Here is a 12,097-nt window from a genome sequence, read left to right as displayed (position 1 = left end):
GACTCAGATGAGCTGTACTGTGAGTTCTGCTCTTAGATGTTGTTTTAACTTCTGCTTTACAGAAATGCTAACTGTTGCTATTAGCAGCTAGTTCCTCAGTGCACACGCAGGTCTCCTAAGATCTCGTGTGTACGGTGGCGTGGATTTGTGTTGATGTGTGCAGTGGTGTGCTGTTCACCCAAGGAGAACTGGATTGTTTCTGCTTTGTCTCAAGCTAGTCAAACAAATAATTTAACCCCCCAGGTCTCAGCTTCTCCATTTGAAAACGTGTCTGTCATCTCACAAGTAGGTTAAGATTGAATGAGATAACTTGGGCAATGACAGATTCTGTGTAATGATTATTTCATGTCACCTAAGCACGTTAACGTTCAGATCTGGGATAGGAAAAGTCAACAATTATAGAAGGATTGTGTGAAAGAAATATGACATTTTTCTGTCAGAAATTTATACAGGAGCCCTGAGGTTAATGACTCTGGTTTGAACTAAACAAAAACGGATGTCAATGCTATATATAGATGTTAATTTGCCATTAGCTTTGCTTCCAGACATGACATGTTGGGAATATTCGAGAGAACCAGAAAAATAGCTTTGTGGGAATGTGACTAGTGGAGTTCTCAAGAATCTCTCCTTCCCATGTGACTCAGCTCACCCAAACAGGAATGTCACATCTGGGTTTCCCGGTGACTAATGAGTGAACACAGCTGTCAAACAGTAGACCACAAATGAAATAAATCCTGCAGAAATCAAGGGATACTTTGGAATCAAACAGAAAAGGCCAGCAGCAGGTATAGCTCAGAAGCTCCTGGGGACCCATAAAGTAGCCAGGCTGGGCTCAGCAGCCCCATTGCAGAAACCCAGAGCAGGCCATGGGCCCCAGCCATGCATCCTATCATTTAGGGACTGAGCTGGCCTCATAAGGAGGTGCTTGGTGTCTGATTTATTAATCAGATTCCTATTTAACTTGTTGTTCAGTTGCTAAGTTGTGTCCAACTCTTTGTGATCCCATGAACTGTAGCACTCCAGGCTTCGCTGTCCTTCACTATCTCCTGGAGTGTGCTCAAACTCGTGTCCATTGAGTTGGTGATGCCGTCCAGTTATCTCATCTTCTGTCACCTACTTCTCCTTCCCTCAATCTTTCCCAGCATCGGGGTCTTTTCCAATGAGTTGGTTCTTCGTATCAGGTGGCCAAAGTATTGGAGCTTCAGCTTCAGTCATCAGCCCTTCCAGTGAATATTCAGGGTCGACTCCTTTTGGATTGAATGGTTTGATCTCCTTGCTGTCCAAGGGACTCTGAAGAGTCTTCTGCAACACCACAGTTCAAAAGCATCAATTCTTAGGCACCTGTTCAACTTAGGTGTTAATATTAGTAGTCTTTCAAAAGGCTTCTTGCCATAAGTGAATTTGCACATGGTGTTTCTGGTTGACAATAGCCTTTCCAGGAGGAACCATAGCGTTGACAAGCAGAGAAACTTACAGAATGGATGAAGAGAGCCTTGCTGCGAGTGCCACTGTCTTTGGGAGCCCTGCTGCCCACGGCCGCATAGCCTGCATCACCGATGCCTGGCCGAAAATCAGAGGAGGGTGCCACTCGCCCAGGCCCATGAGCTCTTCTGCTCATTCTTGAGAGTGAGAATGAGTAAGTCCTTTATCGTTTGTCCATCAGAAAGCATCTTTTACATTAGAGCCAGATTAGTGAGCTGGCAGAGAGACAGTGCTTTGCCATGTCACACGTCTTCACTGCCACATCCAAGGGTAGTTTCTGAGAGCCAGGGGAATAGCTTCCTCCACGCAGCTTCTATGGAAGGAAAGAAGGGGCAAGGAAGGATTTAGTAACTCGAAGAGGTCCATAGGTATCAAAGGCAGAGCTGAGTTAAAAGGAGCTCTCTCATTCCCTCAGATGTCTTTACACCAGAAGCAGATTCTCCATGCTTTTTACCAGCTGTCGCATGTGTAAAGGAGGGAGTTACGTGTTAGGGCAGCAGACTCGGGAGAACTTCCAGCTGAGGCTGTATCATCTGTGTCCTCAGCGCCTAAGTCATCAACTCATTGGTTCTGTTTGTTAGTTTCCAGCTACAGGATGGCCACCTGGGCCTTGGTTAGGCGGTAAACTGAAGCCAGCCATCCCTAGGTTCATCCCTTGTATAGGAAGCCTATTCTAAAATCACCCACTCGCTTCTCCTTTCCTTTCTCTTTGGGACAGTCTCAACACATTGATCTTATCAGAGCGCTCGCCATCTGGCGGACCTCCACATTTGGAGGGATCTACAGGAACATCGGGGCTTCTTGGTGGCTCAGACGGTAAAGCGTCTGCCTGCAATGCGGGAGACCCGGGTTCGATTCCTGGGTCGGGAAGGTCTCCTGGAGAAGGAAATGGCAACCCACTCCAGCACTCTTACCTGGAAAATCCCATGGACGGAGGAGCCTGACAGGCTACAGTCCGTGGGATGGCAAAGAGTTGGACACGACTGAGCGACTTCACTTTCACAGGAATATTGCATTTATTGGTTTTGAACCAGAGGATCATCCTTGGCTGTTTTAGGAAGCCAAGACCCTCCCCTAATATAAAAAACTAGTGTGCCAGGGAATAAAATGCCTGCAGTATTCGTTTGGTATCATGCAGCCACAAACTCCCCTCTTTTCTTACCTTTGAAAATTTCCTCTGTGGCAGAGTGGTCAGTGAAGTGAAAGAGGCATCACTGAGGGGAGAGTGAGGTTTGGCATAAAGAACTTTGGAATCCACCTACCTCCCTGTTCTGAACCCCTTCTTATATATGGTTATGCTAAACCCTTACGAGCTTTGATTTCTCAAGCCAACATTTATCTTTGATGTTGCCTAGGGTCCGCCAGCACTGGAACAACTTCTAAATATAGATGTACTAGCAGACTAAATCTTTGAGCCTGGCAGTAGTTCAGTTGGCCAGTGCAGCCTTATTTTTTTTTTGATTTATCATTGATGTTTCTGACAGATTGAACTATGCTGTTACAGAGAGTACCCAGCCCAGAATCACTCAGCCTGGATCCAGCAGGCATGGGCCATGAGCGCATGGCGTCTAACAACCAAATGCATGTTACCTGTAAGAGAAGGAGGTTAAGAGATCAAGAAAACATCAGGAGGAGTACAAGTCACATTCAGGTTGCTGGTTCACCATGGATTCTAGCACACTTGTTGGCCATTCTCATATTCTTGTGCCAGGAAGAGGAACAGGGAGGACCATTTCCAGCCTATTAATTTGAAGGCAGTTGAAAATGTCAGCCAAGTTTATCCTTTTTTTTTTTTAATTTTTATTTTTACTTGGAGGATAATTGCTTTATAGTGTTGTTGTGTTGATTTCTTCCGTACAACAGCATGAATCAGCTATAAGTGTGCATATTCCTGAACCTCCCTCCCAACCCATCTCCCGTCCCACTCCTCTAGTCATCACAGAGCACCAGGCTCCCCACTAGCTAGCTGTGTTACACATGGTAATGTATATATGTCAATACTTTAGTACCAGTGTTAGAAACACCAGCTTCCAAGATTGTTAGTACACTCCAGGGGAACTGGAAACGTTAGCCAGAGCAACCACATTCCCCATGGTCTACAGAACCACTCCTGGCAGGAAAATATTATGGCTTGAAATAGTTGGAGTATATGTAAATCGTATGAATAGAACTGGCTATGGCTGTGTTCAGTTCCTTAGCAGGGAACCCATTTTAAGGATTCCTCTTCCCAAGTACCAAGAGCTGCTTTATAAAGATACTATGTTAATAAAGAAGGGAAACAGATTTGGAAAAGGTACTTTTATCTGTTTTCAGTTACATAGTTTTTACAAATTAACACCTAAACTTAGACAGATTTTAACAATTAGTTGTATATTATAAATCAAATACTTTTTATATACTTAGATACCACTTTTCTGATAGGCAGACAAATCTAAATTGATTTCTTCACTGGAGCTTTTTTCCGTTAGTGTTGTAAACGGATATGAAACAGGTAAAGATGTGATTGCGTGTGGATGTCCTTTGATAGATTATTTACTTTTCTCACTCTTGAGGCTTTAGGCTATGCCATACCTAAACTGTGTCCCAAAGACTTTTGCATATCTGTATTTAAATATAAAAATATTCCCCAAGGTTTTCTTTAACTCTGGAGATAGCATTATTGAAAACTTTAATTCTCTAAAATGTTACTCTAAGATGAAGTGACTGCATTGCCATTGATTAACAATTTTGGGTAATCTTTATTATCTAGGAATCTTGTTACATTTTTTAGATTCTGCAGAAACAATTTTAAAAATCTATTCAAAGAAGCCTTACTTTGTTGGATGGCTTTGAGGGCCCTTTATGCAGACATACGTTGAACATTGACTGTATACAAGCACACTCGCTTCTGCTCCCTTGCTTCCTGGCTATTTATATTTATAGTGCAGGAGGAATTTATAAGTTTATAGAAAACTTCATATTATAAACATATATGGACATCAAAATAGATAAGTGTAATATTGCATAACAAATTACCTCAAAACTCAGTGCGTTAAACCAGTCACTTTTCTCTTCTCATGGATTCAGGGTTGGGAATTTGGACAAGGCACTGGAGAATTAGTTCGTCTGCATTCCAGTTTCTGGAGCTTCAGCTGGGGAGGGCTTGTTGGCTGGGGTTGGAACCTTCTGGCGGGATCCTCATTCACAAGTCTGGTGGTCACTGCTGGCTTAGGTGGGGCTTTGTCTCAGGCTCTCTCACAGCACAGCAGCTTCAGGGGAATCAGCACTGCAAAAGTGAATGTTCTGGTAAAAAGACAGAAACTTCATCACCTTTTTAGGCCTCTCCTTGGTAGTCACAACAGCTTCATTTCCATTCCATCTGTCATGACAAGAGTCACAAGCCCACCCATGTCCAAGAGAAAGGGCCATAGGCTTTGCTCCTCTCTGATGGGAGTCAGGAATGTTTGGACATGTTTAGAATCATCACCACATGATGTAGGTTCTCCTGACTCTGCTAATCGATGGATCTTTTCCCCTTTATCTTTGTGTGGCACATACAGTGTTTTAGGTGTGTGTTCAGTCGCTTCAGTCCTGTCCGACGCTTTGCAAACCCGTGGACTGTAGCCTGCCAGGCTCCTCTGTCCATGGGGATTCTCTAGGCAAGATACTGGAGTGGGTTGCCATGCCCTTCTCCAGGGAATCTTCCAGAACCAGGGATCAAATCCATGTCTCTTGCATTGCAGGTAGATTCTTTACCGCTGAGCTGCCAGGGAAGCCGGTGTTTTAGGTACTATGCCCTAAAAGGGTGTGGACTTAGAAAGGACAGTGTAACTCTGTTCCTGCCCCTGCTCTCCTCTGAGTGTTCTGGGAAGAGAAGAAGGCAGACAGATGTGCCCCAGAAATGCAGCAATGGGATGAGACTCAGACCCCTGGCCCGACGGGGCGTGACTCAGTGGTGCACAAAGCCGGATTTTCTCACTAAACACATAGGAGGGGTCAATGCCTGCTCCCTTAGTGAGAAGGAGAGGGAACCTATGAGGAAAACCGCATTCCTGCCAATTAGTGTCTCTGCCTTACTGTCGCACTTCATGAGTCGGCCTCCTTTGGCTGACTCACAGGAGATCAGCAAAGTGTTCCCTCCCCCCTCCTTTTTTGAGGGAGTTTATAAACATAGAAACTAATATGTTTATCATCTTATTTAACAGCTAATTTTAAATTGTTAACTCAATTAAAAAGAAAAATACTTAGGTAGATAGTAAAAGGGCAGAAGATAAAGTGAGAAAATAGAGAATATATTACTTAAAACATTTTAAATCTTTTATTTATAATTTACCCGCAGATTTCATCTTAAAGAGTGAAATAATATTTCAAGATATCTTTGTCCCTGAAGTTTATATTAACTCATCTTGAAAACTGCTTCCAAGGGTGACTCACTGTCTGCTGTGGAGCCACAGGAGTTACGTCTCACACGCCCCCACACTGCCTTCCCTCACCCCTGCTGGTCTGCGATTGGGTCCTTTCACAGTCTGGCAGAAAGCTGGCACTCTTCAGAATGTACCGGGAACTTTGTAGGACCTAAAAGAACATCTGGGCTCTGATTTTTATTAGGACTTGTAACCAAATGTGTGACCCTTCTACCAAGGGAGTGAAAATGAGGATGGAGTGGGACAGACGTGGGCAGAGTGGAGCTTTCTGAGTGTGAGATGGCTGGGACCTGCCCTCCAAGATAATCCGCACCCCACCCCACCCCACCCCCTGCCGCCCCGTACTGTGTGAACGAGAACTGAAAAGAGCCCCTTGTTTACCAAGTATCAGATCAATGAGATGTCTAGACTAGGTCCGGTGAACTCTGGTAAACTGAGTTCAGTGGCATCAGGGACCAGGCCTCCTGGAGGGAGGGTTTGTGATGCCTCACTCCCCATCAAAGTGAGCGCCTTGAAGTCTATTCACACACAGTTTGTTTGTACTCCAAAATTTCTTCACGTTCTAGTAAAGATTAACCTTGTCCTTGAGTGAACTTCAGTGTGCATGGTAGGAAAAAGCATTTGGGCATGCCCAGGATTATGAAATGGAAACAGGTCAGGGAACCCTGAAAATCTGTTCTTTTTGGCTTGTGGACACTGGCAGTAGGGAGCTAGTCCAGAACACGCTGGGGCTTCATGTCCAATGAGGTCAGTAGTGTGGTGGCTACATCTGTGCCAGAACGATCACATTTCCAGCCTCCAGGGTGGATTTCAGCTTCCTGTCACCTCTGCTCTCATTGAGTGAAGTTTTCTTTCCTTCCCGGGAGAAGAGGCACTCCAGTGCTTGTCTCAAAGAGATTCTGATCCTGACTGGTCCCGTGATGCACATCCGTGATCTCCCGACATGCAGAATCAGGGCACTCCTGGCCATCCATGTCTCAGCTTTTCCCTCGTAGAGCAGCCGGCTCCTTGGCCTATTGAGCTGCTCTCTGGGTGACACCCCACACGTGGCCTAGCAGCAGTAGCTGAGCAAGGCAACGCCTCAGCCATGGGTGTCTCTGCTGCCTATGTTTGACCCGATTATTGAAGACAGCAGGCCTGCAGTGTGGAGAGATTGTCCATTTCCATTGGGACCATGTTTTTGTAGGAAAGTTTGCATGAAGCTAAATTTAACTTATTAAAATATAAGTTGTTCTTTCCAGCTGTAGCTGTTATGTCTCAGTAATCCTGTGTGCTTTAAATTAGATTTTACTAAAAGAGGGAACATGATATAGATTATAATATCAATCATTTGGAACCATGCTACCTATCAAATATGGAAGCTGTAATTTACTGTTTATAAAACTTCACTAACCACAGTGGCTTGGACATATTTAATTCCTGATAAACAATTGCATTATCACTTCTGTCCATTTCTCTGAGTCTTTTAACCTTCTAAACATTATATGCTGCTGCTGCTAAGTCGCTTCAGTTGTGTCCGACTCTGTGCCCATCAGGCTCCCCTGTCCCTGGAATTCTCCAGGCAAAAACACTGGAGTGGGTTGCCATTTCCTTCTCCAGTGCATGAAAATGAAAAGTGAAAGTGAAGTCGCTCAATCATGTCTGACTCTTCGCGACCCCATGGACTGCAGCCTACCAGGGTCCTCCACGCATGAGATTTTCCAGGCAAGAGTACTGGAGTGGGTTGCCATTGCCTTCCCCAAACATTATATATATATATTTTTTAAACCCTATCCATTTCTGTTAATAGGAAGACTAGATAATATTTAATTTATAAATGCTGTTTGCAACCTGGAGTCACGCTTGGTTTACAAACAGATTCTTTACATAGCCTGTACCTTTGACTGTGTGCTTATTCTGATGCCTAAGCCTAAAACCGTCAGAGAACCTGGCAGGTCTTCCATGGAAGACTAGGGTGACTCAGGAGCCATCGCACGGGAGCCCGCAGTGTTCTTCATCTTCGCTGGCCCACCTCTTAACAGTAGATTACCTTTGCACTGCAGAGACTCTTGTGAATATTAATTTTCTTTCTTCCCAGGTATCCTATTTTTTATTAAACTCCTTGTCATACATGAGTATTTTATTTTATTCAAGAACTTCTCTTGTTTGAAATATTTTAACCTACTTTCTCTCCTCCTCTTTTTTTGTTTTGTTTTATTTTATATTCGGTAACTTCCAAAAATTCACCAGTAAGCTTTATTAACTCTGTGAAACATTTGTACTCTCTCCCCTTCATATTCTACAAGTACTGTTTCTAAAACTTGATTCTAAAGTTCCACCAACTCTGGGTCATTCTCTGTGTTCTTGAGGTTCATGCACATGGTAGGATATCGGGAAAGGTATAAAATTTGGCATGATTTACCTGAACAAGCTGGAGTTTATCTAGTAATTGTTCTTGATACTGAAGTAGAATTTTTTTTTTTTTTAAATGTTGGCAATGTAGGAAAACCTCCTAAAGGTCACAGAATGGCTCTCTCTCTCAGTTCTTCAGTGAGCCCCAGTGCTCTGGCCCTTTAAAATAAAAGTCTAGTTCCCATCATTGATGCCTCCCCACTCTTTTTTTCTCATTTAAACCACAGGCTGGTTTCCACCATATTAAAGCAAATCAACCTAGTAAGGAACAGACTGACTTTTATTTACTGGCTGTAGTTCTAAGCACCAGAAATGGGAAAAGGAGACCAAACAAAGAATAGGAAAAACGAGGCATTGAAGGGGAGCCAACCTGGGGTTTGGAAGGCTTCCGTGGCGGCAGGATGTGCCTTTCTTGCACTGTTTACTCTGAGCTCAGAAATAGAGGAGGAAAGAAGGTGGATCACGCTACTGCCTGAAATGGATACAGAACATACCAGGGCGTGCAGTGCACAGAGTGTAATCAGACACTGGGTGTAATTATGCAAATGTATGCATAAACGGCTTTCCTTTGAATAAATTGTCTGCAGCAACCTTAATGCTCAAGGTTAAAGTAAGCATAAGGGCATGATTTGCCAGCCACAGAGTGACTTTGCCTAAGTTGCAGCTGAAAAACATGCTTTCCTGCCCCCTTCATCCAACCCCACCCCTACCTTTTTTCATCATTGTACCTGACTGCATGTTGAACCCTTGATAACATGAACTTTGGCTCTTTAAGACTGTTAGGGCTTCTACTCTCTTCCTTGGAAAGGGTACCACCTTGCTTGGGAGGGAAGATTGGGAAAAGTTTGAGGATGACTGTGATATGGTGATTTTTAATCTGTTCAGCCTGGTGATACTTCAAGCTAGTTATATGCTTATTTTAAATTAAACTTCACCTGGAATTTTTTTTTTTTTTTTAAGTAGTAAGCATTTGGAGGCCTATTTAAAGGAAGGAAATGCCTACATTTTCTTAGGAGTAAAATGTGCTTTCTTTGTTTTTTATATAATAGAGAGCTTCAAACATATTCCTGAAAGTCCTGGGCTTGGCTGTCTGATTAAAATGCTGAGATTCATCCAGCATTAGCATGTGATTTTCTTTTGCATGAACATAGATAAACTACTGTGAATTATGGGTATGAAATATTCTAGAAAACTGCTGATATGGGTATTCTGTGCCTCTGATCATGGCATAGAGTAGTTTTGTGTTTTGTGTTTTTTTCTTCTTAGATCTATTAAGAGAACCCACTGGAGTGGGAATTTGAAGCATTATAGAAGGCTAGGAATGTATTAAAAATGTGTTTCCAGCCTCACAGAACACTTAAGAATGGCTGTAATATACATAGATGGATTGAACTGATGTTCCAAGTCCTCGTCAGACATTCAGCTCAACTACTAGCCTTGATAGAACTCCCAGATTGTCCAAAGCACTGCTTTGAAACCAGATGTGGACAAGATTTAGTCAAAGACATGTGCCCAGCGTTTAGGGATGAGCATACAAGCAGCTCACCAGCCGGAGTGTACAGGGGTGGGCTTGGGAGCTGCCACAAAGCAGGAGAAGAGAGAGAATACCAGGGTGGTGGTGGTCGGGGGAGGAACATTTGTGACCTGCAGGGCTGCATAGATCAGTCCTTGAGTGCTGGGCCATCTGGGGAAGACTGTACAGTTCCCAAGCTAGCGATCCTGTGAGGCCGCAGACTCACTCTAATGGGCCAGGTTGGGCTATTTGACCAAGTGAGGAAGATCTGAGAAACTGTGATCCTTAGCTTTGAGCATTGCCCTGTGCCTGAAAAGGGCCTTCTCTATTTTGTTGACCAAAGTCCTCTTTCGAAATACCACAAGTATGGTATACCACCTGTCTCAGTAACAGCATTATCTGTAGTGCCTTTGTGTTAAGGATGGCATTTCATTGTAGAGTGCTTTCCTTCTCTTGGTTTTGTTCATCCAAGCTAGAAAATTAAGCAGTTATTCAAAATGCTCCTTCATTGTCTTTTTTTTTTTTTTAAACTTTATGTGCATTGTTTCTTGTTTTCTTTTAGGGGAAAAGAAACAGTGGTTTCAGACAGTGCTTCTTTGGGAGCCAGAAGCATTGCAAGTTGACAAAGCTGTGTCCAGCCATGGGGTACACGTTCCGGCTGGCTGCTCGGAATGACATTGGCACCAGGTATGGCGTTTCCCAGTCCTTGTGCCTTTAAGCCTCTATGTGGTGTCCCTGAGTCCTCCTCTCACGTTGCTGAAAGGCGAGGTCGCCTACTGCCTCCACACTGCACCAGCTGGAGATTTTCCAAAAGAGAATCCTAATCAGAGGCTAGAGGCCCCTTCAGAGGTGATAGATGCCACCGTGTGTCCTTTGCAGCCTTGCAGGCTGCAATGCAGAAAGGCCCACTAGGGGTCTCAGAGAATCAAGGGAAAGGTAACTACAGATTTTGAAAGGGAATCCTCTGAGGACTTTATTTTTCAAATGCTGTGCCTTTTTCTTTCATCACTTTAGCAAGCTACTCGTTCATTGCTTTTTTCAATTATGTCTGAGTGTTTCCTGATACAAAGAATGAGTTGCTGGGCCATCCATTGTTGTCAAGCCCAGGCAGATACTCACGAGACTGGAGAGAATCTGGACTGGGTAGGACTCACGGCTTGCCTCCAAGCTGCTAGGGAAAGGTGAGAACAGGTTTATGGTGAAGCATCAATAGATTAAAAGTGCCTTGAAAAGACCATATTTCAATTGCGCTGCCTGGGTAACTGTTGATTAAGAGAAAAATCTTTTTCTTTCATCACTGCTTGTCAAAAATCTTCTTAAAGGTTCAGCACATGATTGGTCCCAACCCTTTTTTCAGCCTAAAGAACTTGTTAAGATCACAAGCTTTTCAGCCCTCTTTCCCTACCCATGATAGCCATTGTGTTTTTAGAGTTCACTAGTTGAACTGTCATAATGATAAAGGCTTCTGCAGCTTCAGAATTTATAAATGAATTAAAAGCATCCACAAACTTATGGAAAATGGCGGCGTACATATTTGTAAGACATTTATTTTATCAACAGACAGTTGTTTACCCTTATATGCATTGATTTGACAGTTCCTTGGTAGCTGTGGCTCTTAGCTTGTCAGCATCACACTGTGCTTACTCCTAGGTGCCTGTGGGAGAAATACATTTTTAAATATATTGTCCTGTAACACAGTATGCTCTTCTAGTAGTAGGCTAAGTAGGGAGTGGGTGATTGGGGCACACTGAAGTTGTGGTAAGGAACATCACCCAAAGGATCCTTGCCTGCCTTTGCTCGCTGAACCTGTCAGGCCACAGACTTAGCAACCCAAGCCAGTCACATGGTAGCTTTTGAAATGCCGAGACTCCTCCACGTGCTCCTAAATGTGTCTCACCGGGTCTGTTTCTCTCCAGCGGGTATAGCCAAGAGGTGGTATGCTACACATTAGGAAACATTCCTCAGATGCCCTCAGCACCAAGACTTGTTCGAGCTGGGGTCACATGGGTCACACTGCAGTGGAATAAACCAGAAGGCTGCTCACCTGAGGAAGTAGTCACCTACACCTTGGAAATCCAGGAGGACGAAAATGTAAGTCTGGCACACGTCATACTTCTGTGTGCATTCTGTAAAGTCAGTTTTATCACAGCTACAGGGTACACTGTGAAATTAGATTCACTGCCTAAATCGGAAACCAAACTCTTAATTCCTACCAGTGCAACCGCCAGCAGAAACCTGTCCTTCCCACAGTCTTCCCCAGATCAGTAATGGCATCCCCGACCTTTCCTTCGGGGAAGCAGAAACCTGT

At 43.8% G+C, this 12,097-nt stretch overlaps 1 protein-coding gene across 5 annotated transcripts in view; it reads left to right on the top strand.

Annotated features, from left to right (window-relative positions):
* FNDC3B (fibronectin type III domain containing 3B) overlaps positions 1 to 12,097 on the top strand; it is a 356,699-nt gene that overhangs the window by 279,611 nt on the left and 64,991 nt on the right. For all 5 annotated transcript variants that reach the window (XM_018047697.1, XM_018047701.1, XM_018047711.1 and 2 more), the window contains exons 12-13: positions 10,352 to 10,476; positions 11,706 to 11,880. In XM_018047697.1, coding sequence (XP_017903186.1) covers positions 10,352 to 10,476; positions 11,706 to 11,880 — 300 coding nt within the window. The remainder of the gene's footprint in view (positions 1 to 10,351; positions 10,477 to 11,705; positions 11,881 to 12,097) is intronic.

This window comes from Capra hircus, chromosome 1 (genome assembly GCF_001704415.2).
Source record: "Capra hircus breed San Clemente chromosome 1, ASM170441v1, whole genome shotgun sequence".
NCBI lineage: Eukaryota > Metazoa > Chordata > Mammalia > Artiodactyla > Bovidae > Capra > Capra hircus.
The sequence above is the reverse complement of the archived record's forward strand: the minus strand, read 5'-3'. Positions and strand labels throughout refer to the sequence as shown.